The sequence below is a fragment of the Oreochromis aureus genome, linkage group 4, assembly GCF_013358895.1.
Source record: "Oreochromis aureus strain Israel breed Guangdong linkage group 4, ZZ_aureus, whole genome shotgun sequence".
Lineage (NCBI taxonomy): Eukaryota > Metazoa > Chordata > Actinopteri > Cichliformes > Cichlidae > Oreochromis > Oreochromis aureus.
The window spans coordinates 12144009-12163625 of NC_052945.1; the positions used below are offsets into that span (position 1 = coordinate 12144009).

At 38.4% G+C, this 19617-nt stretch overlaps 1 protein-coding gene across 1 annotated transcript; it reads left to right on the plus strand.

The window, feature by feature from the left end:
* The first annotated feature begins 9208 nt into the window (after positions 1 to 9208).
* rdh8a (retinol dehydrogenase 8a) lies at positions 9209 to 15592 on the plus strand. The gene is made up of 6 exons (XM_031743502.2): positions 9209 to 9594; positions 11883 to 12044; positions 13149 to 13328; positions 14080 to 14173; positions 14273 to 14456; positions 14572 to 15592. Exons 1-6 carry the CDS (start codon positions 9489 to 9491, stop codon positions 14797 to 14799), a joined length of 954 nt encoding a protein of 317 aa, XP_031599362.1. The 5' UTR covers positions 9209 to 9488; the 3' UTR covers positions 14800 to 15592.
* The last annotated feature ends 4025 nt before the right edge of the window (positions 15593 to 19617 follow it).

The window sequence follows — 19617 nt, forward strand, 5'->3', positions numbered from 1 at the left end:
GTAAATTCTGTTTATTATGAACGCTGCTAACAGGAATGAGAAGAAATGTCATAGGTATAGGTGACATCTTTCCCAGTCATCTGAGCTCAAACGTGTAGCGATCATCACTTCTGGGAGCTGAATACATTCTGCCAAAAATCTAATTAATTCTAAGACAACTGTATTCAGTTGAGACATGCTTTAAGATAAGACTTGTGAAGGCCTTGTCTAATTGGAATATTACCAAAGATAATGATTCTAGAATCCAAGCTACAGAAGGCTTTTGTAAAATAACTGGGAGATGAAATCCCAGAGAATATTAAAGACAAAATGAGCCAAGCCATAATATCTCAAGGGAAAAGAGCCTCTAACCACAGAATGAAGAAGGCCTCAACTCAGTCATTTTCCAACAGAGCTTTTCCATATCATTTCAGTCCATGCCAAATGCTAAGCCCCAAATTATTCAACATCATTGACTTAGCTATGATCCGAATCCAGAATATGTTTTTTTTTCTTAATGGTTAAATAAATAAATTCAAACTGTTAAGTTCAGCATCATTAAAGTCCGTTATCATTTAATAATCTTCCTTCAAGTTCTTTAAAATGAGAAAACCTTTAGGAATATGAAATATAAATGTATTTCCTGATTTTCCTCAAAGTGTAGTCCAAATTGTGGGAATATGTGTGGGCCTAATTAGAAAGAGTACAGAAAGCTAGTGGTAGCAAGAGATTAGAGGAGGGTTGACAGAAACAGATGACTGGACATATTGATGTTGATTTGTTAGGTAAACAACAGTCTCCCTGACCTCCCACAGTACAAGTTTAGCTATAGCCTGATTTAGGGCCACATTCCTGGTAGCTTTTAGCAGATAGTTACTAAGAGTCCAATAGGTAGTCTGAACTTTGAGTGAGAAATACTTTTAGAGCGTGTGCTATGTACCTTTGTCCTGTGTAACTTAAAATCACATAACAGTGTATAGATGGACAAAAGAAGTTACAGTTTCTCCTTTATTCAAAACAAACACATAAAAAAACATGCCATTAACTATCCAGAATTTACTACATGAATTGCAATTGGGACTCAAGCATAACTTATAATTATTCATATAATGTGATAATTAAAATTAGGTTGATCTTTTTGACTCATTTCAGCATTTTGTCATCTTCAATGAAGCAGAATTTATAAAACAGCCTGATGATTTAAATAGATTTACCTTTTCAAGAAATTTACAATAAACACACAGATGTTTATAAAAACTCCCAAATCAGTTATTCTCTTTATCCTGAACTAATGGAGCCACTTTTTCTACAAATTACAGCTCATGAGGAAACACAGAGACTTTTGTTTGGTGTGCATTTATTAGTTTAAAAGTAGGAAATCGGAGATGAAGTTTGGCAAGAAATGAAGAAGAAAAAAAACAACAATCTGTTTCTGTCTTAGTTTTTGTCACAGACATTCCTGCTTTTAAATTTTTAATTCCTGGCAATGATCAAATTATAAACACAGTACTGGAGTGTAAAGTTAAAGGCATGTGACAGACTGAAAGCAACTCTTTCTCCCTCTGCAGGTCATTCTTTGCTGATAAATGACTGTGTAGTTTTTTTTATTACATTATCAAAGAGAAAGTGGAAGTTAAGTAATCTGTTATTATCATGTATTAGACTCTACTGCAAGACCCAAGTAATCCACAAGAGGAGCACATGAACACTTAGTATTACATACTAGAGATACAAAGACGAGACTTCAGTAAGATCTGTCTGCTCCCAGTGTTGGAGAACATGCTATAACAAGACAAGAGGCCAATATTCAGGAACAGAAATATGAATGTTTTCAGAAGGAGCGACAACTGACTCTGTCAAAATGCCAAAATATGATTTATGATCAAAGATACTTTTAAAGTATTTTTTTCTAGTATGCAGTGATTATGAAAAAGCTGAATTACAGATCATCTTGGATCTCACAACATTATTTCCTTATGGGCTTTCAGTGTCATTCATTTACAAATGATATAAAAACACACTTCTGCCACTGTGATATAGAGAGAACCCTGGTAACTAATCCAGTGTGACTTAATTATCATTACTTATGGAAGAATTATGACTAAGCCTTGGACAAAAAGTGTTTCATATTTCTCTACAGACTGCTAACATCTGTCTGCAATACAAATTACACAGAGAACCAATACGGATTCGGTGCTCTTAGTTAAAACAGTGAAAGATGTGGTTGGGTGTTGATGAGTTCAAAAGAAAAACAAAAGAAACACAAACAACTGACATCCCTATCTGATCAACTGACATTTCCTCTACTAATCTGTGAAAGGCTGTAAAACCCCTGATCTGTCAAAGCATCCCAAGAGATACGTGAGCGTGCCACCCACTGTCTGCTGATGATAGGACGACAGCATGTGCTCTTACATAAGAGTGTTCACATAACCGCAACTACTCATACCAAATCATCACACAGTGGGTTCTTTTGCCTTTCTGTCCTACAAGATGACAGAACTAGCACTTTTGACAGGTGTAAGACTGCCAGGTTGGTTAATCAGCTATCATTTTTGGAATTTGAAAAAGAGCTCTTTGCCCCAGTCTTATGGAAACAACGAATGGATGCAGGATTGCTTCATTAAACACATATAACTCTACTCTTCACGGCTCTTTACCAAATCCTGCTATAATGACAGTTTCCACATTGGTCCTCTGACTATAAGGAAGTATGTGGAAATTTTCACTTTTGCATTTGGCTGGCAACTAAAGGAAAACTGCCAGTCTGGTGATAATTATAAACATTAGAGATGGGAGGGGGGGGACTAAACTAATTAACATTTAAGGACCATGTCTGTTAAATGAGCTGCTCAAACAAATAGGCTAAATGAGCTGAACCAATGACCACACTCATGCTTACCCTCCTGTGTATCCTTGTCTGTGCCTTGCCACCATGATTGTGCTTTCTTCTCTAGACAGAAAAGTAATTAAGAGGAAAATTGGTATGGTAAAAAGAAAATTTCAACACTAAATGAAATTCTTCCACACATATCTGGAAAGCTGCAGTCATCCACAGTCCATGAGGACATTTAAAATCAGCAAATTATTTGGTCTAAAGAGTTACAGCATGGTTCCACGGTGGAAGAGTGAACAACCCTCGCAGGGATCCATCTGTGTACTTTCTTGGCAAGAATCAGATGCAGCTGGCACCATGCTGTTGTTTGTCTTTGCTTTCTTTTTTGACTGTCCTTTTATTAACCTGTAGGCGTATGACAATGTTTTCCTTTCATTTATGCAAAGAAATAAAGGGCCATAGTAAATGTTATTTTTTTATGTCGCTACACAAAAAAGGGTTTTGAACCATTTTTTGATCTTTGAATATTGAGTGCTGCTGATGTCCAAATGATGCAGAATCATGAGCTGTTATAAAAAGGGCATTTTTTGTGCTTAGAGTTGTGACTTTGTGTTTAGAATTGCTGTCAAGGTGTTGTCTGTATGTTCACTGAGTGATCTGTTACAGCAGCAACTTGAACTCTTCTTCTGGTGCAGCCTGTGAGCTTTTCTTTTAGCACTTTCTTTCAATTAACACTGGGGGATTTTTTGCCCCAGAAGCCCACAAACACTTTTACTGCTTTCTTTGCACCCATTCTTCCCCTCTTCGAGTCTCCCTCCCGTGCATCAACCCCTAGCTTCTCTTTCCCTTCTTCTCTTTCTTTGCCTCTGTTCTCATGAAGTTTGCATTCCACACCTCCTCTGCAGACTGGACACAAAAGAGCAGAAAGCGCCACTCCTGAACTGTAGCAAACATTCCAGTCCTCTAGACCTTTTCAAACAGCTAGAGTCCATTATCCATTCAGGAGCATCAGCCAGAGCTGTCTTGTTTTTAATGTTACTGCACTGAGATACAACTAACAGAGGGTTAAAACGAGCAATACGTCTGGTACTGTTTGATGTGAAGTCATAAAATATTGCTGAGAGAAAGAAATGTACATTTTAAGCATAAAATTTTTAAAAATTAGAGGAAAATGTTTAAATGCTGTGCTATTAATTTGTTATAGGAAGTTTAATTTTCACTGTACATTTAGAACAGTGTCTCTAATCACTAAATCCATCTTCAATTATGAAGGAGGAAAACTTTATACAGCTGGAATAACAGTGGAAGCTCAAGGAGCATCTGTTCATGTATCCTTAAAGTCTGTACACAGGAAATTGACTATTAAGCTATAAAAGTTAGGGTTAGAGGGAATAGGAGTGCCATTTTCATGACTTGGACTTTGGCAATGAGGTTAGAGATGATTTGGGTCTTTAGGGCAGAGCTGTGCTCAGAGGTGTCTGAGTGAGGTGAAAAGTTCTCAGCAAGTATAATGAAAACCATTCTGCTTGAAATGAGGATTTGATGCTGCAGGCATACAAGTATAGATGTGCAGAAGACAAGGTGGAGAGGAGAACATTTGAGGTTAAATGAGGAGGAGGGTTTACAACAAGGCATTTAAAGCAGTGAAAGCCTATGGCATGGAAACGCACGCATGGGCTTGCATTATACCTTCCCCTTTGTCTCTCCTAATTCCTTCTTTGTCTTAGCACCTCAATCCTCTGACATTCCACACAAATAGCTCAGAGGCTGACGGACATCACTGACTGTCCAGTACACCTCCTTTTCTGCATCTACACCTGCCCATTTTGTCCAGAGGCACAAGAAAAAGCACGCAAGGAATGTCCAGGCATTACTCCAGCAATTTACATTTACATTCATTTTTCTTGTACAGTTCTTTTTGTATCCAGTGGCAGATGATCATCTGGGCTCTCTCAGAGGAGCACAACTGACTCCATAATAACAATAACAAATAAAAAATATAGACACATGATTTTAACAGATGTGGGACACTTTTTCCCCCCTAACAACCACCTTTAACAACAGTTTAATTGGCGGGGAACCACATTTGTTAACTTAAATGGATAGCAAAATTGGCCAAATGGCCAAATGGATTGGCAAAATTTTTTTGACAAATGGTGATATTCTTGCATCCAACCATCAATAATGGGCAAGAATTTGGGTTTTACTCCCAATACCCCTACCTATTATCAGACTGCGGTAACTTGATGAAACCCATGCATCATATAGTTAATGTTGAGATAGGTGTTGTTTGTGTTGGATTTATATAAAGGAAAGCAATTTATCTAAATTAAGGAAATTTGTGGCAGAAAAATTCAATCATAGGCCCCGTTTACCTAAAACTAGAACAACTGATGGTAGAGTTTTTAGATGTACAGCAGATGCATCTAGTAGGCGATGTTTTTAAAAAAAAAACAAAAGAACAAAAAACATATTATAAACATAGAACGGTAGTAGTCAATAGTGTATTAAATGTTGCCACAACTTCGTGTATCACTATGCAGGGATCCAATGCAAAATTTAACCTATTTATAGACATTTTCAAGCAAGAAATAGTGGAGTATGTTATTTTGTATGTTTTATGACCTTATCATCTGTTTAATTAAAAAGAAATCCTAATTACGTTGCTTATATTGGTGTTTATTTTTCTTTAGGTCTTATCACTGCTTTATAAGACCTATTTGTTTTATAATTCACCATTTGTAACTAATTTCACCTTGATTGAATTATGTATAAAAAGACAATAAGGGGTATCACCAGTAGTTATAATACATTTTTTTAGTTCTTGTTATGTATTTACAATTTCAATCTTAATATATTTTGGTTGTAATAAGATCTACACTTCACTGTTTTCTTTTAAATTTGGCTGGACTGACCCAAAAGTCCACTTAATTTCCTTTTGCAGCTGTCTAGCTGGCTCTTTTATGGAAGCCATCCCATCAAGTGCTATGTCATAGAATAGCACAACCTGTATTAGGCTATATGTGTGTGCTCAGTTCAGTGAACTAACTTAAAGTTTTAAAGAAAAGTATTAATGTTTTTGCACTTTGCATTTTGATCTGCGTGTTACATTTATGAGATGAATCAAGGAAAATGTTCATAAATAAATGCTCCTTTAAACTTGCATGTATTTATTTTCCTGTAGTTTCTGCAGGTAGTTTTTATATACACATTTATATATATCATAAACAGACAAGGAACCATATATATGCTTCATTGAATTTGATTTGTAACATAAAAATAATACATTTTGGAAAGTCCATGTATTTTAATGAGTAGCCTATGTGGTGACTTACTTTTGTGAAGATGGCTCTTGCTTTAAGACTAGTTTCTCTTAAGGTTTGAGTGATGTTTTATTCAATTTTATATATTATATATATGCTCAGGCCTCAATGGGCCATAAATAATATAAAAGGTTATTAATTTGTTGCAAATAATTGCACAGTTTTTTTTTCTTATTTTGCAGAACCATGAATAATATATAGGCATTTTTTCATATATTACTACTTTTGATTGCTTATGGTTTTACTGATCTTTTCTGGCACTTAAATATCAATAAGCCAAATGATCGAGTATAACCAAGTATATAAGCTTAATTGACACTGAAACACGTGCTGGTGTAAAAGTCTGGTTTATCTGACAATGCAAATTTTGTTACTTTAATGATCTAATTTTAATTTCTGTTTTCACTGTGACAATCAGGTTTTAAATAAGCTGTCATTAGCTTTGTGAGACAGCAAGAAAAAAATTGGATCTGAATCAGTGTAGGCTGACAGTCTGCTCTGTGTTGTCAGCAAAATATGCTCTTTATCACAAGCAGTGATGACTAGAAGTCTATGACAAACATGTTTGTACTGTGTTCTAATTTTGAATAAAACAGTCACAGAAAGCATTCAGACCCCTTGCACTATCATTTTAAATGAATGAAATTGGCATTTTCCACAGTGTACTCTCATGAACTCATGATAACAGTGCAATTTTGTTTATAGAAAGAATTAGAAATTTATTAAAGAGAAAAAAAGAAAATCTCTCATATGTAGATGTTTTCATACTCTTTGCTGTGGCACTCTGGTCTGTAGTCAGGTGCATCCTGTTTGCTTGAAATATCCTCATGGTGTATATACAGCTTTACTGGCCCCCACCTGTTTCAAACTAAATAATTTGGAAAGAAATGAATAGATCAGGGTAAAGCAAATAAAACCAGGAACTCAGAAGCATTTCTTAAGTATTGCGGTAGCCTCAGCAATGGATGAGGTTTGAAGCTACTAGCTGTCCTGCTGTACTGAGTAAAAGAGCAAACTGGGAGGTGACCAAGACCCAGACCAAGAACACAACAATCACTCTCAAAGAGCTTCAGGAGCTGGAAGAACATGCCAGCAGCTCAACGAGCTTAGCTGAATTTAACCAATCTGGCCTTTACGGTTGAGCAGTCCCTGAGCAGAAGGCTCAAGGTATATTTCCAAAACAGCATTTAAAAGCATTTGACAGATGACACAGGTGACAATTCTTTTGTCCAGCGAGTGAAAAGTTGATCTGAGCAGTACTCAAAGCATTATATCTGCTTAACACCAGGCACTGCACATCATTATCTAATATCATCTGTTGAAGTGTGGTGGTGAAAACATCAAGCTGTGGTGTGCTTTGCAGCAGTGGGAACAGGGTGATTAGAGAGCTAAAAGAAAACATGGCACTTCACAGATGCTTTTAAATCAGTCTGATTAACTTTGACAGAATTTGCCAAAAAAGGGTAAAATTGTGTAAAACTGGGTAAATTGTTCTATTTCAGCAGTGCAAATCTTGTAGGGACTAAACCAAAAAATGCTACTGAGTGCCAATAGGTGCCAAAAGGCCTTAATTAAGGCTGAATTAAGGTTCTTATTTGATTTGATTTATTTAAATACATTAGCAATTCCTAATGTCATGTTTTCATGTATTTAATAATTGTTGTTAATGGAAAAATGCTAATTCTATTTCTTAGCTGAACCAGCAATACAGGGGAAACAAGCAGCTACAGGCAGCTACACGTTTACACCATCCAGGTCCACATAGTAGTTAAATAAATGCAAAGACTTTTGTAAAAGGGAAATGTAACCATAAGAATTGTAAGTGGAAGTATGTGAAACACTGATTACTTTCAATAGCTTATTCACTTACTAGTCACCTTAAAATAGGCTCCAGCCCCCCGCGATCCTGATATGGATAAGCAGAAGAGAATGGATGGATGGATAATTACCTTAGATTACTCTTTAGAGCAAGGGCTAGAAGCATCCACCATATATGTCAGACCATATAAAGCAGCACAGAATGACACCAAAGGACCATTTCTCAGCATCTCTTCTTCTGACTATCACAGCTGACAAATCCTTCTTGACATTAACAAGTGCAGCTGACATCAAATAATGGCACTTAACTAATCAACCAAACAAAACGACATTAACCTCTGAACAGACGTATTACAAACGCTAATTAAATATGTTTTCATGTGTGCACTCTTCCCTGATCATACACCATCTTCCTAAGCTAACAACCAGTCAAAACTTTGATCAAAAAGCATAAATGTTTACTCTTCTACCATTGTGTGAGAATCATTCCTTTTTCAGTGTAACAGTTTGCAAGTGCTTGCATCACATTTAGCAACAGGCCCAAACATGACAGACGCTGAGTACTGCACTACAGTATTTCATCAGAAAACAGAAGCAAGTTTCATTTGAGGTCTTATCAGAGCACCTTTGACCCCTCATAACATGAGCCAAGAACAGAGTCCACTGGTCAACATAACAGCCATTTGGTAACAGCACTGCTGAAAAACAAACTCTGAATATTCTTCCTATGTTTTTAATAGCCTTATTACCTGAATGGACTACAATAATACAGTTAACATTGTTTATGTTATTTTGTGGGGGCACGATGAGTTCAGAAAGCTTCAGTGCTATTTCAGTGCGCTGCGCCTAACTTACCACTAGGTGTCAGTGGAATGCAGAGCATTAAGTAAATACCTTTCAAACTAAATTTCAGCAAAGGTTGGAATGTTTTATAAATAACCTAAAGCTGGAGATTATATGTGTGTGTATTTCTCTGTGTGTCTGTGTGTGCAGCTATATGTGGACCTGTTATTTTAAAAGCCCGTTTAAATAGTTCGCTTTAGCTTATTTGTAGTTTAGGTTAAGTAGATTCTAATTAAATTAACGCATTACAATGTTGAATCATGGGATAGGCAACTTATTGAAAAAGCCCTGATCAAGGTTTTATCTGGAGCATTGTGACGATTAACTCCATGATTACTGTTACAGTTGCTGGGGTCACCAACTCAGAAATCAAATAAGCACTGCCCCCTCTACAGTGCGCACGTACGCGCGTGCACGTCCACACATTTTTAAGGAAATTAACTAGGCTACTTTTTCTAGGGCAGTCGGCACCTATCAAGTAACTGCAAGGGGTGTTTGCGGTATCACGTCTTTTTTTGAGGGGGGGTTTACTGATTTTATGAAACATGTGACTGAATTAGGCGCTCACATGGCTGCTGTGGCTGCATGATCGGCTTTAGTTTTTTAAAGTTCGGTTATCGGTAGCTCCCTCGGCTGGGACCATCTAGAGCAGAAGACCCCTGAAAACACTGCGCGTATACGGACAAATCATGGCGAACAGTGGGCAGAAAGTTGTGCTGATCACCGGCTGCTCCTCCGGCATCGGGTTACGAATTGCCGTCATCCTGGCCAAAGATGAAAAGAGTCGTTACCATGGTAAACGCGCTTTCTTCTACATTGTTTGTTTGATCGGACCTGTTTGTAACAAGCCTGTAATATTGTGGTTCGCTTGAAATGCAATTTCGTGCTTATTTTTCCCTGCAACACGCTGCAGTGTACCAAGCTTCCTTTACGCATAAAGTTTGATCAAGTTTCATGCGCAACGCTCCGTCTAAACGCTCATATGTGATCTAGCGTGGATTAAATTAAAATGCTAACCCCTGTAATATCGGATCCATATCCCTTTGTAAGGACTGGGATTCGGACTCGACTATTATCATCTGAAAGCGCAGTTTCCAGGGTAGGGCTCTGCAAGGATGCCGCTTGCCAGGCAGGATTCATAAAAGAGGTCTTGTCAGTTCTCTTTCAAGTGACTTCTCCAGCACAAAGCCCCCTTTTATTGCAGTGAATTGTAGACCGCCTGCTCCGGTTTAGTGCCGTGTCTAATGTGCCTATAGTCCCCTCACTGGAGCGAGTGTTGAAAGGGGGACAAAGTTTGAGACCTGTACAAGCGAGGGTTCACTCTAAAGCAAGGGCCTTGTTTGAAGTCTTCATTGGTAGGCAGTGGAGTTAAGGTTTCACACTTTGACACTGTTGGTCCTCTCCTGCTTCCCAGCTATTATTGATGTCACTGAAGGAATTAGAACTGAATCAAAAAATCCTCCTGTGTCAGTCTGTGGAGTTTCAGACAGAATTATGTTAGAGGGGTTTGTACCAAGAGCCCTGCGACCAGATTTTGTTTTTAGCTATGACTCTAAACTGTATAATTTGCCATAAAGCTACAGTCAGCCCTTGCTTACTTTGACAGGTTATGGACAGTTAGAATTGTCATTATTGACATGGTATGAACAACTGTACAGGGCTTAGTAAACCTTGTTTTTTTTTTCTCTCTGTCTCTTGTTAGGGGCCACTGGGATATGATGGGATTTATTACTGCAAAATAGATGAGGAAAACAAAACCGAATTACTGCTCCCTCCCTCCCAACACTGGTTTGGTTTGAACAGTGTGACCTGCTTTCAATAAGGCCACATCTTAGCAATCGCATTGATCTGCTCTGTTCCTTAGGAAATCCAAACGAGATTAAATATTGCGTTGTGCATAAAGTAGGAATTAGTTGCAGTGACATGGATGAAATTCAGAGAAGGCCTTAAAATACCCCTGTGTTTGCAGCGTGGTTCATTCAAGAATAGTTAAGCTGCCCAGTTGTAATTCCTTCAGGAGCAGTTAGAACAATAGACCTCTTGTTCATGTCTCAATCAAAACGCAAAGCTTTCTGTTGCTTCCTTGAAACCCTTCCTGGACACCCTGGTCTCAAGCAGACCCAATTACTCTTCACAAGATGTTGTTTATGCATAGAGCATATATGGCTGCACTTAGATAGATAGATAGATAGATAGATAGATAGATAGATAGATAGATAGATAGATAGATAGATAGATAGATAGATAGATAGATAGACGTTGTTATACATCATGTTGCATCAGTAGCACTGCACAGCAGTCCAAACCTCCACAGCAAAGCGGTCCAAATCTGATTACTTATCCAACCTCATCTCTGTTCACATGAGAATAAGGTGAGGATTTGCTTTTGTCTGCCAATGACAACAGGTAGACTTAGGTGAATGTGGGAATAAGAGGTTGTTTATTCCTGCCTATTGCCATTGTGCAACACCAGTGCCTCTATTTTCTCAGTTACATAACGCCAGTCTGCCAAGTGTAAGCAGAGCACACAAAAAGGAAGAAGCTGTGGAAGCCAAGTCAGCGGCGCTTATATTCATTGTTGTTGGTCATGGTAGATTCCTCCGCTTTATGTAGGTTAATGTTCCCCAGCGGGTAAAGTTCAGAGGAAATCAATTCTGTCCCCTGTAAACTAACAGGCGTGGTCTTTTCCAGGAACTCTGACCCACACGTCTGAGTGTCACTATCTGAGCATGTGTGGGTGCTTGTTTGTTTTTCCACTGGTGTGTTTGTCCAAGAAAAAAGTTAATTTATTAATGTTTTCTGAGTCCTCTGTCACTTCCTCAGCATTAAAAATATAATGATTGCGTTAACACTTTAGTATTAAATGCAACAGTGATAGTCAGAAAAATGTGTTAATTATTTATTATTAATATCTTCAAATAATAAACCATTTCAGTACTGATAATTTTAAGTGCTCCTCACATTCCTAAACAGTTCTTTGCCGCTGCAAGTTGTGTAAGATGACACCTTTCCGCTATCATATTTATTTTTGCAAAACCTGAAGCCACATAATCTCCATACGGTTCTCTGTGTCTCCCTATCAGTCATTGCCACGATGCGGGACCTGAAGAAGAAGGACAAGTTGGTGGAGGCAGCTGGAGACGCATATGGAAAGACCTTGACGTTGCTTCCATTAGATGTGTGTAGCGATGAGTCCGTCAGGCAGTGCGTCAACAATGTTAAGGACCGCCATATTGATATTCTGAGTGAGTGGGACACACAGTGTATATCTCTTTAAAAAAGCAGGTCCTGATGATTGATTCTCTGTCCTTGGATAAGCGTATGTTTGTTTTTTTATTATGTGTTTTACACAGAATTATTTTTTTAATATATGATAGAACACTATCGTTCTGCCTCATTTTATAGTTTTGCGTATTCAATAGAAAGTCTATGCTATTATTGAGGAGAGCTGCTTTAGATTTCAATAAATATAATATCATAGACATAGATTTTATTTAATCACACACTGGGGAAATTCACCTGTTACAGCAGCACAAGAGACAGGAAGAAAAGGTGAATTAGAGATGTATGCAAAAACACTATAATATGTACAGATGGTTACTATATGTACACAAAGTGCAGTGGGAATGATAATAATATACATGTATTTATAAAAAGTAAAGCCCTGTGCTATTGCTAAAGTTATAACAACAGTTTAGGACAAAGGTTTTGATTATTTGTGAAACAAATATTTTTAAACAGTAGTTGCACTGTGCAGTCGACACTTAGAGTATGTGGAGGGAGGAGTCTGAGTCTTAAAATTCCAGTGGTCAGAAAGATTATGGACCAAAACTGAATGGGCTACCATATTAATATCCTGAGAGAAAGATAGCTGAAGCTAAGCTTACTGCACTGTGCAGCTACAATACTTTATTTTCCTGAATAGTAATCCTCACAACTAAAATCTAAAATGTGTGATCCAGAATTTATCAAGTAATTTTATAGTGCAGTAAAGTCCATTTTACCAGATCTTCTGAATACGTAAAGCTTTTCACTTATGGTCCTTAAACCTTTAGCCTGGATAAAGTATCTATTTATAAACCTGTCTCCATCTTAGTCTAAATCCAGCATTAAATCCCCTTTCGCCTAATTACTCAAGACCCAAAGGCTCTTCAGCCTGGTGTTACGTCAGACCCTCATGTTGTTATCACGCACTGACATCTGGTGGCAGTATCAAGTAAAACCAGCTTTAACTAACAGAGGGTCTAATGAAGTAATAAAGTCAAATATCGCTTTATTTCTGTTTATTTTTGTTTTTTGATCATTGCATTTATGGACAATGCGTTATCCGTGTGTCTGTTTCCTGCCAGTCAACAATGCAGGTGTGGGCTTGCTTGGACCTGTGGAAAGCATCAGCATTGAGGAGATGAAAAAAGTATTTGAGACCAACTTCTTTGGAGTGGTTCGTATGATCAAAGAAGTGATGCCAGACATGAAGAAGAGGCGTTCAGGGCACATTATCGTCATGAGCAGCGTCATGGGTCTTCAGGGTATGAGCTTTGTATAATTAGTTATGCATAAGAAAATTTGTAGTGCTATTCTAACTGAATGTCAAAAGAAACATTTTGAGAATGAAAAATTACAATAAACGGTTTAATAGACCGTTTATTGTAATCTATTAAGCTACATGTAAGTTCTAAATCTGGCACCTTTGGTTGGTATAAGGCTTACTGGATTCCTCCATATCAAAAGAGAACATATTGAATATACATTTTGAAGATTAAACAGTCAACACTCTTCATAATCACCCAAAATGACTTGCAAAACACTCTGCATGTGTTCCAAAATTTTAGCTTGGTATAAGCTGACATTTCTTTATCCAAAAGAAAAGTTAACAGCATTTTTATCGTTATTGTTTGAGGTTATATCTGTAGATTTAGAAGATGAAACTGTTAGATAATTAAAATTGGTCTCTTTTTCACGTTTCCAGTAAAGCTCTGACGACTTACAGTAATTTGAGTCAAACTGCAAGTTCTTGCAAATAATTTTTAGTGTTTGTTTTAACTTGTTTGAAGTAGCACAAAGGTGGCCTCCAGCAGAACAGGTTGGACGCTTTCTGATAAACTGCTGAATTAGCTTGCATAATATCTGCCACTTGTGTTGTCCTGCCTGCTACTTTTTTTAACCCTAGTCCTTTATCTGTAAATCAAGTGAGTGATTTCTATTCTTGATTGAGTAATTTGAAATCTGATTCTACGGCGCATTGAGCTTCTTTATCTCCTCTTGTTGTTCTTTAATCAGGTGTGGTATTCAACGATGTTTACACTGCTTCTAAGTTTGCAATGGAGGGTTTCTGTGAGAGTCTGGCTGTGCAACTGATGAAGTTCAATATCAGGTAGATTACCCTCTTTCCTCTATTCTTTCTTCACATGTGTCTTTATTTTCTACTGAAAATACCATCCCCACTGATCACACTGTATCTAACTTAACCCAGGTTGTCCATGATTGAGCCTGGTCCTGTGCATACTGAATTTGAAACGAAAATGATGGAGGATGTGGCTAAGATGGAGTATCCGGGTGCGGATGCTGACACAGTTCGTTATTTTAAAGACGTTTATCTGCCATCATCAATAGATATATTTGAGGCCATGGGCCAAACACCAGATGACATAGCTAAGGTAAAAGAATTGGTTTCTAACTCTTACCCTGAACCCAGTTCAGGAATTTGTGTTGAAGTGCTGCGTGCAGCCATGAAATCGGTTAAAATGTTCTGTTGCTTCTTGTCTTTTCCAGTGCACTAAAAAGGTTATTGAGTCAAACAACCCTCGCTTCAGGAATCTGACCAACAACCTCTACACACCCATTGTGGCCCTGAAATATGCCGATGAGACTGGAGGCCTGTCTGTAAACACATTCTACAATCTACTCTTCAATTTCGGCCCTCTCATGCACATCACCATGAGCATCCTCAAGTGCTTGACGTGCAGCTGCCTGCGTAGACGCACCATCTCACCTAACTGAAGATGGAGTGTGTAATTCTGTCACTTAACGTTAACCTCCCAGTTTGTTGAACGGAGGTTTCCTGAGCAGCAGGTAGACTAGAACAAGTAACCTGGAGAGAGGAGGCACCTTTTAGTTTAAAGACAGAGCCACAATAAGCTTCTCAAGACAACATGCACAGCTGCACAAGTTTGTCACAGAGATGTTATATATAGGGTGACCTCATGTACTGACACAGAAACATGCATACACCACAACACAGACATACAAACAACACACACATTGGATTATCGTATATATAATATGACGAGGAACTCATGCCATAGTCTGGTTAGTATGGCAAGAACTGAACAGCTGCTTTGTAAGTTGTTGGATATATATGTTGTTAAATGAAAGTGTAAAGATGGAACTTAAGATCGAAACACATGGATAGATGTCAAAGCACAAGAAATAAATTAAGATAACGAGAGAAACCATAAAATTATAATAAATATAACAATCACAATACCTAGGTATTGTTTCATTACTCATCAGAGTAATGACATGTAAGACAGAGTCAGAATATATGATATATCTATATCTATATATATATATATATATATATATATATAAATATTTCAGCTTTTGTTGTTCAGTGCCCTTAATTTTATGTTCACCTTAATGTAATGTTCTCATGGTCATAACTGCTGTTGAATCATATTTCTAATCTTTGATAAACCGAATGTTTGTTTTGTTTTTTTCAAGTTTTACGAAGGGCTGGATCAGATACTTTCACCAAGCCAAGATGGAAAAAATAAAGTGAATTCTGATTTACTCTGAATGGATTTTTTAAAGAACACAAATAACAAAAAGGTGACCACTTTGAAAGCTCTCTGTCTATCAGTCTCAGTCGACACCACAGGGGGGCGGCATTTCACTGTTTTACCCTGATTCCCAACCTGTGGATTATACGGGACATACACTGATTTTTACAGTGTTATTTACACAACAGTTTTCAACAAAATACTCCATTTACCTGAAGTAGTTCTTGGGTCCTGACATTGTGCTTTCTGGCTCACCGGTATGGTTTACTGGGACATCAGGTGCAGTGAAATTTACTTAACCTGTGTTTTCCTACTGATTAAAAGCAGCTGAAGTTGTCCAGGAACTGGTATCTACTTGAGACAGACAAGTTGGACAATATTTAATTAAATTAGTTTGAGAAACTGGCAATTACACTTATTTTTCAGTAGCTATATTTGTAACAATTTATCTATTAGTAATAAATGTATCACGGTCAAGCCCTTGAAAATACTGATTTAGAAAAAAAATAAAATAACAGAATTTGTTCAAAAATCATTTTTGAGATCATACACAGGTCAAAACAAAAACTCCTACATAAGGCCAATTTTAGAGCACACACTTAAATTTTTGTCAGTGCCACTGTCTGTGCTCATGCACAAAAATTAGCATTTGTTTGCATGCATGTGAATGTGTTTGTGAATGTGTTATAAGACCATGTCTATGGGCCAAGATAGTGATCTGTTGATGGATATAAAGAGGTCATGGCCTGCTCCCCATCAAAACCCCTCCCTTGAACCCCCAACCCTCTCACACACACACCCGGCTTTGTGCCGTGTGAGAGAATGTGACCTGGTTCCCATCCCTGAGGAGGGGTGAAAACTATTGACAACCTCAGACACATTGCGCAGCCCTGAGCCTCCCTCTCCAGCTGGCCCTCTTAGCCTATCAGGCCTGGACCCCCTGGTCCTGGTCCACAGTGGGTGAGGCCTGCAGTATGGCCAAAGCAGTCTAGCCATTCTTCCTACGCACTCTGCCCTGTCCCATTTTGCTATGACCTTCCATGCACAAAGCTGTTTACACACACCTAGTCTGAATGCACGGACAGTGCAACTGGTTGCAGACCTGTAGTTTCTGCACAGTGTACAATGAGTGCAGTGCCTCGGCTCTGTGTATGTGTCTTCATCAGAGGCGACAGCTCCGCACAATGGAACAAAGACACTGTCAATCACAATCAAATGGGTGTGTGTACAGGGGTTGGAGGGGAAGGGGAATAGGGAATCTGAGGAGGTTGGGGGAGGAGTCTGTATGTTCTGAATGTTCAGGGGGATGCCAAGACCCAATGTGGGACAGCGAAGGCTAATGGCAGGGGGTGGGGTGTGTCGCACTTGGGAAAATGAGAATTAGGGTGCCTAGACCTGAATGGAAGACCTATTTACTAACTGAATGAACACAGGAGTTAGAGCAAAGTCTCATTAAACAAGAGGTCTTATCAAACCATTGTTTTGTACCTTTGTTTCGTAATTGAGAATGTCATTGCAATATAATGAGGGTAATGCGATGTGGTTAGGTCTTCCCTTAATTGTAACCCTGTCACAATTTCTGAGCCTGTAAACATACTCTGGCTCTGCCCTTATGCAACCTTGATGTGTACTTAGTAATCAACCACTTGCATTTTCGGACAGAAAATATATGAGTACAAACAGCTAAATGAAAGAAGGAGAACCTCAGTAGTTATCTTTGGCATGTTAGTGGGATACATTCTTTTCAATCTGTCTGCATGGGCATTTTACCACATCCAGCTTTCACTGTCATCTTCACCACCAAATAACCACACCTAAGCCTGAAACCGACAGTAATATGAAAACAGAGAGTCAGAGATCAAAAAGAAAAGATAGATGCAGAGGGCAGAAATTTGTGAGAACCAAGCTGTGAAAATAGGAAGCAGACAGGAAGAGAAGGGAAGGGCAAAAAGGAAAAGAGAAAGTGATGCGTGGGATGCTACTCAAAGTGATGCTGACGTCTAGACAGGGTGCTTCAGTTTGATCCCAGGTCAGCTAGGATTATCCAACTTCTATTTTTACTCCAATTTCTATTTAAAAAAACATTTTGACTATCTGTGAGTAATATTACAGAAAAATAATCAAAACGGCTGCATTAATTTCTATAGGAACAGAAAGGTATAATTGAGAGATTAACTGTGTATGGCACAACTATACTTTGTACTCTTCTGCATCTTTCTGTGCTCTGTTGTCTTCTCCTTGCTGTGCTAGTACACACCCTTACTGGTCTTCCTTTTCCACAGGAGACTGCTGTCCTCATAAAAGTTTATCTGAGCAAGCGCCTCCTCCTCACAAATTGTTGCAATTTATTTCATTTTGAACAATATGGCCTGTGTGTACAGGAAACAATTGAACATCATCATATCAACCAAGAATTTGCAACTTGTTCAAAGGAGTCAGAAGTTGCTTTACTGGTGCGCAGTAGACATTAGACAAAATTTAAGTTAAAGCAACAGTTCTTAAAGGTTTAATGCTTATGGGAGAAATGGGTTTAAGTGGCTGAGAAAAACTGGAACGAGGTTGCCTGTGAATGGAGATGTAGCCACATGAGGCACATTATTATCCTTAAAGTTGAAGTGAGGTCTGAGGGGAACTATCTGTCTTCATATAATAAAAACAGGAGAAGCCCTAGTTGCCCTGTGGCTGACTTTTGGTAGCTGGGTTCATTAGGGCAGCACAATCCACAGAGAGAAACAAAAAACACAACCTCTTCTCCATCTCCCTTGTTTTCTGTCACTTCTTGATTTCTGACATTCCTTTTCTCTTTCCTGTTCGTTATATCTGAGCCACACTGTCTGGCTTCCCTTTCCGCTGTCCTTCTCCATAGCTCCACTGTGCAATGACCTTTTACAGACTCAACATGGGTCACTTGGAGAGGGCGTCATTATCTCACATTCTGAGTAGAGCTTGTTTTCAAGGTCATTCAGGATTATTTAGAATAAAAAAAATCTTGGCCCTCGCCATACACATTGTTTTACAGACACAGAACTCCTATTGACACAGTCATTACAACATTAGTGTTGTCCACTTTCGCCACAGCTCTTCCAGAACATAAACACTCTGTCAGGAATTTCCAGACCAAGACTCAGTTTGCCTACTACCAAATCGTATTGTTCTGCTTTGTTCATATTCTCAAAATTACCAGTTTGACAGACTGCCGTCCTGTGATTAGAGGGTTCAATCTGTGTACAGGCATTATACATCTTAAATAAGGGGATGGTGGTTGATTGTGCTGGGCTTAAAGATGATGTAATCTGAGCTGGGGTAACATGATCAGGTTTTTGTTTTTTTGTTTTTTTGGGACAGTGAGGTCAGCCTGGTGTAATATTCCATAAGATAAGCCTGACAGCAAAGCCACTGGCGTCATTGCACAAATCTTACTCAAAACCAGAAACTCCTGTTTGAGAGGGCAAGACAAGGCAAGAAGCATGAGTCCAAAAAGAAATGAACAAAAGCACAATCACCAGTATGAACAGTTAGATTAACAAATCTCCCTTTTCACACTTTTTAGACAACTACTGTTTCTTCCTCTAAATTATAATCTCCCACTGCATCTTCCTGTTTCTCTTACTCTGTGTTGTAATTTAGTGTCTGGGAATTGCTGTGAAGCATTTATATTTTTAATTTACAGAAAAATAACAACAGGCTTTGCTTTCTGGTTCAACCAACACAGAGCAGGGAATATTTCCAACCATTGGATGCTTTTAATTTGTTTCTCGAGGATGGTTGTGTTTTCCCTTATGCCTCTGGCAGCCAGAGTTTAGTGGATGTTCATGTGCATGCATGGATGAGTCAGATGGAAAGAGGACTGCATAGATAGCCCTTAGTCCTTAGTCTCTGTGTGATACACAGTTACCTCATCAGAGGATCTATTGGTATTGAAGTTTTCCCTTGCCTGGCAACCCTGGCTGTATCCCAGTCTCTCTGATCAGCCCTGCCATGGGTATGATCTATTTACTGTCGCCAAAGATGAGAAACCTAAAAGGGTGCAGGCACA